The 16,108-nt window shown below is 42.6% G+C and overlaps 1 protein-coding gene across 2 annotated transcripts in view; it reads left to right on the top strand.

Annotated features, from left to right (window-relative positions):
• The window catches only part of SEMA5B (semaphorin 5B), a 295,097-nt gene that overhangs the window by 219,991 nt on the left and 58,998 nt on the right, over positions 1-16,108 (top strand). For both annotated transcript variants that reach the window (XM_082262187.1, XM_082262188.1), the window contains exon 13: positions 9,082-9,225. In XM_082262187.1, coding sequence (XP_082118313.1) covers positions 9,082-9,225 — 144 coding nt within the window. The remainder of the gene's footprint in view (positions 1-9,081; positions 9,226-16,108) is intronic.

Below are 16,108 nucleotides of genomic sequence, written 5' to 3'. Positions count from 1 at the left end.
ACCTCCCTCCATACACACAAACATGGGAAAAAGAAATGAGCCTGACTTTTTCCACATCAGACTGGCAAAAGTGTTTCAACCTGACAAATAATCTCTTGCCAGAAAAACACAGGAGAAGGGCTTTAAACTTGTAACCAGATGGTACAGATGTCCCTCGATACCTCGCAGGGCACCTTTCTTCACATTTGGTGGGACTGGCCACCCATATGGTCATTCTGGGAAAGACTTTTTGACTTCTACTGTAAACTCATGGCAAACCTCTATCCAGGCTTCACCCTGTCCATGATTCTCAGATCTTTTAAACCCGCTAAAAAAAAAGCCTTGATATGGCCCTACTACCAGACCCCAGTTTTGCGTTGCCTAACTGACTCAGCATTGTTTTTTGTTAGTTTAAGGATGTGAGTGGTCTCGTGGAATTCAAGGTACATAATGCGTCCACTAACCCCCTATCCCTCTCCCTCTCCTCTATCCCCCCCCCCCCCATTTATTCTTCTTACCACCTCATTCCACCTTCTTTCTCTCCTGCTCTTGTTTGCCCCCCCCCCTTTTTCTTTCTTTTTTTCTCCCTTTTTTTTTTTTTTACATTTATATTCCTTTGGTCATTCAATATCTACTGCCGCTGGGAGAGTTTGGTGCTTGAGGTCCTTGGATGTTCCTGAGCTGGGCAACCCAGATGTGTCGTCCTGGTGATCCTAGAGCCGATTAATTACCATTAATTACCTCCCAGATCTTATAGGGTTTGGCTTGGCCTCCTCCATCTGCAGGGAGGCATCCAAACCATTTTGTAATCCTGGATATTGGTGGTCTGAACGCCCCTTGTGTGGGTTCTGCAATATCCTAGGGTAAATGAGCTTTGACCTTTTTCTTGACGTTATGCTATGTTATGTCATGCTGGTCTATATTATATACTCACAAATATGTCGAACCTGTTTGTTGCTACGTGTATTTTAGACATGCTTTGACTTATGGGACATGATGTTTATGTCGCTTTCGGTTTTATTTTTCACGTTTAAAACCAAATAAAGGTTACATACAAAAAAAAAAGATGTCCTCCGACACTTCCTTGCAGAAGCTAGGGCAGTCATTCCTCGCCACTGGAAATCGACAACTGTACCCTCCCTTGGGGAATGGGCCACTGGATTAGATGCCATATGGGACCTGGAACACTGGTTGGCATGGGAAACAGGAAGGGATGACCAGGTTTCCATCACCTGGACTGCATGGTCCAAGTTCCACTGCTCTTCTGAATTTCGGGTCTGGGCCAAATGAGACTTAACCTCCAATCCCCCCGGCCATGATGGAGTGTCCATGACTTTACCCATGCCTTTATCCTGCTTTCTACTTTGCCTACATTTTCTGTAACCCCAATTCCTTTATGTAGTTGCTCTCTTATTACTGCCCTGTGCTATTCTTCATGAAGATACGGAAGAGATAGTTATGACACAGATGTGTTTCTTCAAAGACTTCCTGAAATCCATGGTGCACAATGGTTCTCCTATCCAACGTATTAGGCTACTACTACACTTACTATTGTGTAAGCCCTGGGATGGTATCTTAAATGTTGTTTTACCTTATACAATGTATTATTATGTTGACGTTATACTTATATTTGAGATCTTATGTCATCTGTAATCTTCACGCATATCCCCTGTACTTTACATTAAATAAAATCAGATTGAAAATAATGTCCTGACACTTACACCCCCCCCCCCCCACACTCCTAACAGGTAATCACTATTGCCTTAATACTTAAAATCTAAGCTCTAAAACAAAAAATAAATAAATATTGTAGCTTACTATTCCCTAGATGAGATGGCTGCATTCGTTTTCCTTTTTCTGGCTTTTTTTTCTCTTTATTTTCACCTGGTGATCCTGCCAGTAACACACTTCCTGTCCTAGGGTGACAACGCTCACTCACTGTACTGTATCTATGGAAGAGCAGCGTTGTCATTCTTGAATGGGACTACAGATACTTCTCCTCAACATTTAAGGATTGTTTTTGTAATACATTACATTTTTGATTCTTGTTTTAGATACACTTTAAAAATGAAAAAAAAAAAAAAAAAACACTTTTATGTTGTTTCCCTCTGCTCAGCAGCATTCTGAACTTGTTTTATAGGTGCCAGCTTTGCTTTCGTTTTTGTTCCTGTATTCTTTAACCACCTCCTACCCAAGCCTGACACTTCGCTCCTACATGTAAAAATCTACTTTTTTTTTTTTTTCAATAGAAAATTTATTAGAACCCCCAATCATTTTATATATATATATAGCATTTCTTAGCACCCCCAATCATTTTATATATATATATATATATATATATATATATATATATATATATATATATATATATATATAACATTTCTTAGAACCCCCCAATCATTATATATATATATATATATACATATATATATAATGATTGGGGGTTCTAAGAAATTTTATATATATATATATATATATGTGTATATATATATATATATATATATATATATATATATATAAAATGATTGGGGGTACTAAGAAATTTTCTATAAAATATATATATATATGGATAGATAGATCGATCTCTATATATATATAGATAGATAGATAGATAGATTTTTTTTTTTTTTTTAGCAGAGACCCTTTAGAATAAAATGTTGCAATTTTTTTATGTCACACAGCATTTGCGCAGTGCTTTTTCAAACTAAATTTTTTCGGGAAAAAAAACACTTTTATGAATTAATAGAAAAAACAAAACCATAAAGTTAGCCCAATTTCTTTGTATAATGTGAAAGATGATGTTACGCCGAGTAAATAGATACCCAACATGTCATGCTTCAAAATTGCATCTGTCCATGGAAATGCGGCAAACTACGGTGTTTAAAATTCTCCATAGGCAACGCTTTAAACGCCTTTACAGGTTACCAGTTTAGAGTTGCACAGGAGGTCTGGCACTAGAATTATTGCTCTCGCTCTGACGTTCGCGACAATACGTCACATGTGTGGTGCGATCACCGTTTACATATGTGTGCGTTCGCATTTGCGCGTAAGCACGGTGGGATGAGGGCACTTTAAATGTTTTTATTTTTTTATTTATTATTTAATTTATTTAAAAAAAATGTATACTTTAATTTTTATTTTCGTAATAACTTTATTGCTATTACAAAGGATGAACAACATCCCTTGTGATAGCATGGGCCGTGACGGGTTCTCTTTATGGAGAGATTTGGGGTCTAATAGACCCCAAATCTCTCCTCTGCCCCCCCTCCCCCCCCCATGCAGCTGATCAGACTTAGATCGGTCCAATCGGCTGCTTCTCTGGTCGCTGGTGGCCTGGTAAACAAGGGGGACAAACCGGAAGTGACGAATACTCGGCGCTCCCCGTTTCCAGGGTTACAGAGAGAGGGGAATTAGCCACTCAGATCACTTCCTGAATCAAAATCATCATCTGCAAAAAATTATACCAGTATGATGCCTTTATGTGCACCTACCATCCCGGTATAACCACTGAACCCCATGGAAGTACGGGTACGTCCATTTGGGGGAAGTGGTTAAAGCAGAACAAAACCAGCTTTTGCTGCTCTATTTATCTTCCATACAGAGATTTTATCTGCAGTACTTTATTCTACCACTAGATGTCCTTAGTCTGGTGGCCACCATCATTCAACCCATTTCCTCCTAAGCCCAGGTCATCCCGGACGTGCCCCCAGCCTGTGACAAGACAGTGAATGGAGAAGAATCTTTCACAGTGATGATCTTTTCTCTTTTTCACTCCGCTCTCTCCTCCTGTCAGCACATGAACTGATTGGCTCCTTGTGCTGCTTCTCTCGCTCCAGTCCTGCTGTACAAGGACTACAGGGGTTCGATTCTTACACTGCTTGTATTTTTTGAAATATATTTAACGATGTAATAATGGATAGAGAGCTGCATTCATTTGCATCTTTTATATCTGCCCGGAGTTGAGTTCTCATGCATTGAAGGAATTAATGAGGGGAATGGGTAAATCATACAAACTTCGGGTTTGGAGCGTTAGTTTTATGTGTTTGCTTACAATGCTGATTTTATGTTAATTCAGCGCTAATGAGTCTCCGCCAGTCTGGTGGCCCCGACAAGCTCGCACCCCCCCCCCCTCCCCCAGTGCCGCATTAATGAGGCCTGAATCAAACTGTTTCTCCTGGAGGTGAGGAAATCTCAGTATTCCTATTGCTTTGTGTTTCTTCACAGCAAAGAAACAAAGGTAAAAATATGGGGTGTTTTTTTTTTTTTCTTACTGTGAACCCCACATTTCCTGTCCTGGAAGAGCCCTGGGGTGACAGTACCGGGCAGGCAGCTCTTCATACCAAGAACATGATAAACCCAAGCTGTAATTCCAGTGCTGGGGTCAGTGTGGGTCACGATTAATGAGAAGTGCCTGAGATGCTTGGAAATAAAATGTAATGATTTCATTGGAGGGTTTATTTATGGTTTACATTTAGCCGGAACGACCCACATGTGAATATCGTTACCGGGTCTGTGCCGGTAAACAGTCGCTGAAACAAGAAGACATTTGCATACATTGAATTTTATATTCTGAGGGACCTGTAACGGAACAGGGCACCCCTGAGCGGGTACCTCCGTTGACAGACGCTCCTAGTGCTTCCCGAGGGGCTCCAAGCACTCCACCAGACACCGTAACCACTTCAGACCCCATGAACCGCCACAGCTTGGTTAGGGTCTCGCAATCTCCTACCCACTCTGGACCTACGACAAGGCCCCAGGTTCCTGTGGGTGAACCTCTCTTTCCCCAGAGAGTGCAGCAGAACAAGCTCTTACACAAGCTCTTACAAGAGCTCAGTGATTCTCTAAGGGAGTATGGAAGACCATAGCAATCTCTTGTAGCAGATTTCCCCAATAAGAGACAGAACTCTAGATTGAGGGTGAAGGAACTCTCGAACAACTTTATTGAACAAGACTTATATACAGAATTTGAAACATCCCGCCCCCAACAACCACTTTCCTATTGGTCAATTGTAAAGTACCTGTGGTTCTCCTTCAGGTCCTCCTTAGCCATGCAAATGAGGACTTGAAAATGAGTCAGTAGGGATTTGTCAGATAGCTTGACCAGAAGGACTGCCATGTGCAATGAGATAGAAGCCCCCAGGGGGCAATCAATGTACACAATAGCCAGACACAGAACAATGGGAGGTCATTAGCACTTACAATGAGACAGGGCAATCCACATTCCCTCCCAATACACAAACCAAAGGAAAACCTTGCTGACATTGAAAGATATGTAATATACACAGCATTTAGGAATTACAGATTTCATGGCAAATGGGAATAAATCTTAATATTTCTATATGGATATATTGCTGGCAAATATGAAGCAATCCAAACCATTACTTATCTGTCTTTAAATTCCAGTGACGGTGAATACTGTCACAGGACCTTTTCTGGAGAGCTGTAGGTTTGGTGGTTTTGATGTTGCACCCAAAACGCGTTGGTCATGCTGGCTTCTGCCTCTCTTCTTTGTGTCACTTTTTCCACCAAGAATAAAGTTTATGGATTCTTCATTGGCGATTGTGGGTTGTTGTTAGGACCCCTTGTCTTGTTTCCAAGCGGCCGAAGTCGAGACAGTTTACTACGATCAACCCCAATAAGAAGATTCTTTGAGTCCAATACATCAATCTTGTGTTCCCTTTAGTATTGTTACCAAAAAAAAAAATAGACTAATTGATAAAGTGTTAAGATATAAATGATTGTCTAATATAACCTGATGGTCGAGTCAATGTGTTTTAGGGTAGAATCTCCCTTCTTCTGGCCTTGACTGTAGAGAAGACTGGTTGACCCAATGCTGTAGTCTATGTAGTATGTATTATACCGTGGAGTTCCCTTAGCACCACAAGTCCGCAAGAGGGCTCATGTAAGGTGTAGAGGCGTGGCCATTACAAAGCTATGCCAGCAGAGGGCGCTATATAGCCAGATATGTGGACCACCTTCTAACGTTCAGATGTCTCCAGTGAAGGGTCCTGGTAATACTCCATCATACAAAGATATTTGAGACAATTAGGCTCTTCCAAACTTGCCGAACTGTAACAGTTTGGTGAAGACCCTTTTCTGTTTCATTATGACTGTTCCCCTGTACCAAGCCAACTCCATAAAGACACGGTTTGACCAGTTTGGTGAGGAGGAACTCGAGTGTCCTGCACAGAGCCCTGACCTCAACCATACTGAACACCTTTGGGATGAATTGGAATGCCGATGGTAAGCCAGGAATTTTTTTTGGGGGGCCCAATGCGTTAGCCAGGTATTCTCTTCAAACATCAGTACCTGACCTGAAAATGGGCAGAAATTACCACAGACACCTAAAATTTGAAGTGTACTGCACAGAGCCCTAACCTCATCTCTATTCAAATCCTTTGGGATGCATTAAATTGCTGATTGGGAACAAGGTCTTCTATCTAACATCAGTACCTTACTGCACAAATGGACACAAACTGCCATGGAAACCCTCCGAAATCTTGTGGAAAGTCTTCCCAGAAAAGCAGAGGATGTTCTGGTGAGGCCAACTCCATTTTAATGGCCATGGGGGAACAACTCCATGTTATTGGCATTAGATTTGGAATGAGATGCCCAACAAGCCATTGTAAACAAGGTCTTCTGTCTAACATTAGTAGATAGAAGACACAATTGGTTGCAAATAAAGTCTTCTATCTAACATTTGTACCTGACCGCACAAATGGACACAGTCTGCCATGGAAACCCTCCAAAATCTTGTGGAAAATCTTCCCAGAAAAGCAGAGGATGTTATAATGAGGCCAACTCCATTTTAATGGCCACAAGGGAACAACTCCATGTTAATGGCAATGGATTTGGAATGAGATGCCCACCAAGCTCGTGTGGGTGTGATGGTCTGGTGGAGACAAACATTTGGCCATGTGACTCCCTCATCGTTGGCCTACCTCTACATAGGTTACCCCTCCTTCAGTCTTTCATGAATGCTGCGGCCAGACTCGTCCACCTTACCAACCACTCGGTGTCCACCGCCCCTCTCTGCCAATTCTTCTATTGGCTTCCACTCACCCAACAAAATTCAAAATACTAACCACAAGCCATCCATAACTCTGCTCCCAGTTACATCACCAACCTCGTCTTGGAATCACCAAAACTGTATATCTGCTTCTCCCAAGACCTCCTGCTCTCTAGCTCCCTCATCACCTCCTCCTATGCTTTCCTCCTGGACCTCTCCCATCCTCAGTAACTCCCTTCCACAATTTGTTCGTCTTTCTCCACCTTCAGGAGATCCCTGAAAATTCATCTCTTCATTAAAGCCTATCCCACCTGCACCTAAACCTTTACTTCCTCCATCAACTCTTCCTTCACAGTTATTACCTTTTGCCTCATTTGCCCCACCCTATTGGATTGTAAGCTCTTTCCCTATTAGATTGTCAGCTCTCTCCCTATTAGATTGTCAGCTCTCTCCCTATTGGATTGTAAACTCTCTCCTTATTAGATTGTAAACTCTCTCCCTATTGGATTGTAAGCTCTCTCCCTATTAGATTGTAAGCTCTCTCCCTATTAGATTGTAAGCTCTCTCCCTATTAGATTGTAAGCTCTCTATCTATTAGATTGTCAGCTCTCTCCCTATTAGATTGTCAGCTCTCTCCCTATTAGATTGTAAGCTCTCTCCCTATTAGATTGCCAGCTCTCTCCCTAGTGGATTGTAAGCTCTCTCCCTATTAGATTGTCAGCTCTCTCCCTATTGGATTGTAAGCTCTGATTTGTATTGAAACTGTACCTTCTCCCTTTATATTGTAAAGCGATAGTTAGCATTATATAAATCCTATATAATAATATTAAATGATTGTTATTATACAGCATAGTTTGTACAGTTGTATATTGAATATTGGTTTTGACCAGAAAGTATTGTTTTTCCCGTTAAAACAAAATGAGTCGAGCTTTGTAAGGATTTGTTACCTTCCTATTAAAGTGTTTGTTACCCCAACATTTCTTATTCCTGATATGTGGCTGCTGTATCATTACTGGTATGAAGAAGTCTCCTGTTCTCCTTGTATTGCTTCCTTTTTGCCTGAAGTCCCCGGTGATCCTGCCAGTCCCTCTGCTTTCTTCTTATTTATTATTATTCAGGATTTCTATTGCGCCAGCAGTTTACGCAGCGCTTTACAATGTTAGAAGGAGACAATACAGTTACAATACAATAAAATACAAGAGGATTAAGAGGGCCCTGCTCAGAAGAGCTTACAATCTAATGTCTTATTTCAAACTTACCACACTAGGTAGGAGAGCACATCCATCCCAGTGTGGTCAGCCTGTGCTGGGAGTCCAGCCTGCCTGTTCTCCAATGATCAGACTTTGTCTGACATGCCCCCCCCCTGCACAGTCATTCACTGGGAAGATCAATGTGCTGCTGTTTCTAAGTATTCTGCTAACACGCCCCCACTGCACAGCCAATCTCTGGGAAGATCAATGTGCTGCTGTTTCTAAGCCTCCTTCTGACACGCCCCCTCTGCACAGCCATTCTCTGGGAAGATTAATGTGGTGCTGTTTCTAAGCCTCCTGCTGACACGCCCCCTCTGCACAGCCATTCTCTGGGAAGATCAATGTGGTGCTGTTTCTAAGCCTCCTGCTGACACGCCCCCTCTGCACAGCTATGTAATGGGAAGATCGGTGTACTGCTTTTTTTAAGACTCCTGCTGACATGTCCCCCCCCCCCCCGCACAGCCATTCACTGGGAAGATAAGTGTACTGTTGTTTCTAAGCCTCCTGCTGACACATTCCCTCTGCACAGCCTATCACTGGGAAGATCAGTGTGCTGCTGTTTCTCCTCCCCCAGCTCTCTAAGTTCCTTATGCAGACGAGAACAGGGATTATGTGATCACTTATAAAAAAATAAAAAGTATGTAAGTATACATATTCTTGAATTTCCTGAGGGGCCACGGTGGTATTTTTTTTTTTTTTGGGGGGGGTTGTCTTGTGGAAGTCTTCATATGTTTCATTAAATGACAACTTTTGCATGTGCGGAGATTTCCCTCAGACAAAGCTCTGTACTATGTGATTATTTTCCAGAATTACTAACGATGGCGGTTTTTGTTTCTCTTTTAGGAATGGCGGCTGGACGCCCTGGTCCTCATGGGCGCAGTGCAGTACCTCCTGCGGTATCGGATTTCAGGTGCGGCAGAGGACGTGCAGTAACCCGGCTCCGCGGTTCGGAGGGAGAGTGTGCGTGGGGCAGAGCAGAGAGGAACGGTGAGACCCCTCCCCCCCCCTTTTTTTTTTTTTATCCATCCTTGCTGTTTGAAAACCTAAGGGCGGCCGTGGCGGCACACAAGCAGTTAACCAACCGCCGTGGAGTCAGTGCATTTAAAGATAATTACTTGTCGCGGTTTTACCGCGGAGCAGTTTAGACGATCGCCTGTGTTTGTGCTGCCTGTTTGGTTATTAATTATTCAGCGTCTTAAGCTGAGAAGAGCTCGGAGATTGTATCATTATAGAGATCTCTTCTCGTGTCCGGATAGGATAGAGCTCCCAGAATGCCGCGCTGCCGCCAACTCCCCCGCACTTGCCACTTTGTTTTTATTGCGTTTAACTGATCACTTCAGTCTTGTGAGTCTCCGGCTAAGTGTCGGCGGAGTACTTATTCCAGGCGGGGAAGAGAAAAGCGAGGGACTCCAGGCTGCCAGTTTGGTGAAGTCGTGGTGCGTGGGCGTGGTTACAGTCTCCATAGCTGCGTGCGTCAGAAGGGGAAGATACGGGGTATTTATAGTGAGCGCACACAATACTTAATCATTGTAGCATTTGCATGAAAATAATTGCTTGACACATTGTTGCAGTTTTAGATTTTCAGAGTTTGGAATTGCTCCCCCTGATGGTTGTTTGTATATCAGACAGTGCAGTCAGCAGCCCTGCTGAATTTTACAATAAGGTGAGCTGCTATCTACCTGGGGAGTCGGCTGCTTTCTGTGTGAGCAGAATGACATAGAGAGGAATGGGAAGATGCAGCCACTGTGCAGCCGCCAATCCAAAATAGCTTTCAATGGACTGCACTTTCTCTCCATGCCGGGCTACTATATAACATAGCATCTACTATATACCACAGCACCAACTATATACCACAGCACCTACTATATACCACAGCACCTACTATATACCACAGCGTCTACTATATACCACAACATCTATTCTATACCACAGCGTCTACTATATACCACAGCGTCTACTATATACCACAGCATCTACTATATACCTCAGCGTCTACTATATACCTCAGCGTCTACTATATACCACAGCATCTACTATATACCACAGCATCTACTATATACCACAGCATCTACTATATACCACAGCATCTACTATATACCACAGCATCTACTATATACCACAACATCTACTATATACCACAGCATCTACTATATACCACAGCATCTACTATATACCACAGCATCTACTATATACCACAACATCTACTATATACCACAGCATCTACTATATACCACAGCATCTACTATATACCACAGCATCTACTATATACCACAGCACCTACTATATACCACAGCATCTACTATATACCACAGCATCTACTATATACCACAGCATCTACTATATACCACAGCATCTACTATATACCACAGCATCTACTTTATACCACAGCATCTACTATATACCACAGCATCTACTATATACCACAGCATCTACTATATACCACAACATCTACTATATACCACAACATCTACTATATACCACAGCATCTACTATATACCACAGCATCTACTATATACCACAGCATCTACTATATACCACAGCACCTACTATATACCACAGCGTCTACTATATACCACAGCACCTACTATATACCACAGCATCTACTATAATCTACTATATACCACAGCATCTACTATATACCACAGCATCTACTATATACCACAGCATCTACTATATACCACAGCACCTACTATATACCACAGCATCTACTATATACCACAGCACCTACTATATACCACAGCATCTACTATATACCACAGCATCTACTATATACCACAGCATCTACTATATACCACAACATCTACTATATACCACAACATCTGCTATATACCACAACGTCTGCTATATACCACAACATCTACTATATACCACAGCGTCTACTATATACCACAACATCTATTCTATACCACAACATCTACTATATACCACAGCACCTACTATATAACACAGCATCTACTATATACCACATCGTCTACTACATACCACATCGTCTGCTATATACCACAGCGTCTACTATATACCACAGCATCTACTATATACCACAGCATCTACTATATACCACAGCATCTACTATATACCACAGCATCTACTATATACCACAGCGTCTACTATATACCACAACGTCTACTATATACCACAACGTCTACTATATACCACAACGTCTGCTATATACCACAGCGTCTGCTATATACCACAGCGTCTACTATATACCACAGCGTCTACTATATACCACAGCGTCTACTATATACCACAGCGTCTACTATATACCACACATATACTATAAACCACACACCTACTATATACCACAGCACCTACTATATACCACAGCATCTACTATATACCACAACATCTACTATATACCACACATCTACTATATACCACAACGTCTGCTATATACCACACATATACTATATACCACAGCGTCTACTATATACCACAGCGTCTACTATATACCACAGCGTCTACTATATACCACAACATCTATTCTATACCACAACATCTACTATATACCACAGCATCTACTATATAACACAGCATCTACTATATACCACAGCATCTACTATATAGCACAGCGTCTACTATATACCACATCGTCTACTACATACCACGTCGTCTGCTATATACCACAGCGTCTACTGTATACCACAGCATCTACTATATACCACAGCATCTACTATATACCACAGCATCTACTATATACCACAGCATCTACTATATACCACAACTTCTACTATATACCACAGCGTCTGCTATATACCACAGCGCCTACTATATACCACAGCGTCTACTATATACCACAGCGTCTACTATATACCATATCGTCTACTATATACCACAGCATCTACTATATAAAACAACATCTACTATATACCACATCGTCTACTACAGTATCTCACAAAAGTGAGTACACCCCTCACATTTTCATTTTCATCTTTTCATGTGACAACACTGAAGAAATGACACTTTGCTACAATGTAAAGTAGTGAGTGTACAGCTTGTATAACAGTCAATAATAATAATTAAATGCCATCAAAAGAAAACTCTATTTGTGGGGGAAAAAAGGACATCAATTTTATTAGATTACAGTGTCGCACGACTGCACAACTTGTCAGTTAAAGTAACACAGTGCCAAATCGCAAAAAAATGGGCTGGTCATTAACCCCCGGTTCACATTAGTGCGATCACAGAGATCGCATGTAATTCGGAGCGCACTGCTCCTAAACTACATGCAATGTCTGTGCGGTGCAAATTTCAGCCATACACTTTGTATGCCTGAATTCGCACCGCATCCACACTAAACACGCACAGGACCCTTTTTTTTATCCGCAGCAGAATCGGATCACATGGTGGTTCACACTAGTGCGATCCAATTCTGTGTGAACTTGCAGATCGCACTGCGATATGCGATCGCAACTGGGGGTGTCGTTAACTTTTAATTGACACCCCCCCTGCGTATCGCATATGGCAGTGTGAACTGCCAGGGGTGCAGATGCGATGTGGCATCACGCTGCATATTCGCAGTGTTCCCGCATCGCACAAATGTGAACCAGGACTAAGGGGGTAAAACGTTCCGGGGCTGAAGAGGTTAAGGCTACGTTCACATGTGGGCGTAGCGGATCACGAGCAGAATCACCGCGATTCTGCCTGCGATCCGCTACACCCACATGTGAGCGTAGCCTAAAACCGCTTGAATAATGTTCGACATATTGTATAAAAAAAAAGAAAACAAAACATCAATTGAAACAGCTCTAAATTTTTGATTACAAACATATTTCTAAATAACAATAACAATGTATTCTTTTTCAGATTTGTCAGTTTAAAAAATTGTAAAAATAGGAGTGAGGAGTTTATTAAAACATTGTAGAAAATGAAAGTCCCCTGTGGTATCGGTAGAAAAGCCTGGAGGCTTCCCGCGTGTCAGAGGCGCCTGTACAGGGGGGAAACCCTTCCGGTCCGGAAGTGGTTAAGGCATGCTTACCTGACATACACTGATACTAGAATTAAACACACACAGTTTGGTAAATCAGAGGCTGAAGCGTGTGATAGGGTTAGTGACATGCATAGAAAATTTGGTGCAAAGCACCCATAGGCGTGCGCACAGGGTGTGCTGGGTGTGCCTGGGCACACCCTAATCACCATGTGCCATGCCGATTCCCCTTGCTTTCTGGCTCCCCCATCTCCCCCCCTGCAGTGCTGCCAGTTTCCTTCCTCTCCTCTCCTGCCGGCTGCTGCGGCGGGATGTTTTTAGGATGGAGAGCAGGAAAAAGGGTCAGTAAATATTTCATTTAAGGCCCCCTTCCATTTTTGAAGGAATATAGTGAGTGATCTGTACCAGTCACTCCTGTGTTCATTCTTAACCGAAGCATAGCAAGCTGTGTTTACTATGCTTCAGTTTGTGAATGAATAGGAAGCCGCTCAGCACAGAGCACTTCCCATTCATTCACTGCCCAGTGCAGCTAAAGCTGCAGAGAAATAGACTGAGGAATCTCTGTCTCCACTCCCTTTCTCTGTCTCAAAAGTGGGACATCAGATCCAATGATATGTCACCAAAGCCCCCCAATGGGGCTCCTAAAAGAAATTGTAAAAAAAATAAATAAATGAAATAATATTCTAAAAAAAATAATTAAAAAAATAAAATTGTAAAAAAAATTAAATAAATAAATAAAAAACTTCTGACACAGTTTACTGCCCTACTGACACCAATCTCTGCCCTACTGATACCGTCCACTAGGGGTCTATTTGGACCTTTGATATGTCAACAAAGCCCCCCCCCCCCCCCCCCCAATGCGGCTCCTAAATTCTAATAAATAATATTCTAAAATGTAAAATAAATTGTAAAAATTTAAAAAAAAAATTAAAAAAAATATGCATGTATGTTTGTGCTCTGGGGTGCACACCCTAATGCTATAGGCTGCACACACCAATGAAAGCACCTATCTCCTGCGCTCTGAGAGGTAATCTTCTAACCACATCCAGCCACACTCATGGGGCTACCGAAGACTTTCTACTTGGCTTTGCTTGGATGCTTCGGCCTTGCAGCCCCTTTTCAAGACCAGGGTAGTCTGAGACCACTAAAACCAAACACAAGGGCACCCCGGCCTAGTGCATTATCCTCTATAAAGGTTTTATTGAATAAAAGGTAAAGAAATACTCACAAACAGAGTCTTGATAAAAGCATATCAAATGGATACAGTGCCAACCGCATCAGAACCACAAGATATAGCGTCCTCTAAAGCTAGGCTTACGCGTTTCAAAGCATCGCCTCTTCCTCAGAGCCTACTGTGAGTATTTTTATACCTTTTATTCAATAAAAATAGAGGATAATGCACTAAGCCAGTGCGCCCTTGTGTTTGTTTTTTGATTTTAATGACATGCTTGTCCGGCTCCTGAATCCGGACGGTGATGTAGACTCTGGCGGTTTGTCAGGTTCTCTGGTGCAGCGGACGACTTGTATGAAATACCGATGTCGTGGGGGTCTGATCCCGGCGACTTCGCAGCGTTACTTACATCTGGTAATGGACACGATTAATTTGCTTCTAGTTTCCTAATTAGAAATCTGCGGGATGTTTAACCCCGGGCAGATGTCTCCTCCGCTCCGACCTTTCGCTGGATTTCAGATGGAAAGCAGAGAGGGCGCCGAGTTCGTCAATAATCTGTTAAATGTGCTAATTCAGTCTGTGCGTCGGTTGCTCCCTGCCCCCTCTCATTATCGGATCCTCTGACGGCGTTCTGTCGTGTCGGTGAAAAAAAAAAAAAAGCCACAATTCCTCTGTCTGCCGGTCTGTGCGCCCGCTGATCAGAACCGGGTCAATGTGGGCTTCCAGTGTAGGAGGTAACGCAAGATCCGGGAGGCCGTCGGATTTCATTTTTGAAGGAGCAGAAGAAGCAAACCTTACCATTATTTTTCTTAGTTCAGCATTGTGTGTGGGCTAACAGGGTATGCTGGGACTTGTAGTGCACCAGAGCCGAGAAATCACACATAATCAGCATGGTAAGAACAGTATTTAACCCCCAGATGTCCAAAAGTTGTATAATGTTCAAAGGCACAGTCCCCAATGCGGCCAGAATGTTATTAAGGCCTCTTTCACACTTGTACGGCCTGAGAGTCGTGCGACTTTGATGCAACTTTGACGCTTCTTGAAGAAATGCCTGGGTAATCTTGAGGTCTATGGATCTCAAGCCGCATCAAAGTCGGACCAAAGTAGTGCAGGGACTACTTTGACGTCACTGCGACTTGAAGTCGCACAGATACAAATGGTACTCGTTGGAAATCATGGGGTATGACTTGTTATGCGACTTTGCAGTTCCAAGTCGCAGGACAAGTCACACAAGTGTGAAAAGGGCCTAAATGTTCCAAATGGAAACCAGAAGCGTGCAGCTGTGCACACTCTGAACACATTGCATTTACTTAAAGTGGAAGTTCACCCTAGAATTACTCTTCCAACCATAAACCGCAATGTAACAAATGTTCCTGGAGCCCACGCTTGCTTTCTGTCTGTGCTGTGGTTCTCCAGCAATCAGCACTGGAAACATTTATGGGGCGACACCGTGCAACTCGGGGGGGGGGGGGGGATTTACTAAAATTGATGCACTCAGAATCTGGTGCAGCTGTGCATGGGAGCCAATCCGCTTCTAACTTCAGCTTGTTCAATTAAGCAGTGACAATAAAACCAAGAAGCTGATTGGTTACTATGTACAGCTGCATCAGATTTTGCACGCTCCAGTTTTAGTAAATCTCCCCTGTGGTGTAGGTTAGCCCCCCCTCATGCTAGCTATATCTGACACCATCAGAGCACAGAGGAAGTGTTTTCCAGCCAAAGTTTTCAATTACAAGACCTAACAAAAAGAGAAAGGTTGCCCTGTGGGACTT

This window comes from Pelophylax lessonae (genome assembly GCF_965119305.1).
Source record: "Pelophylax lessonae genome assembly, chromosome: 6".
NCBI classification, from domain to species: Eukaryota; Metazoa; Chordata; class Amphibia; order Anura; family Ranidae; genus Pelophylax; species Pelophylax lessonae.
Note: the sequence above shows the minus strand (reverse complement) of the source record. Positions and strands in the feature narration are given on the sequence as shown.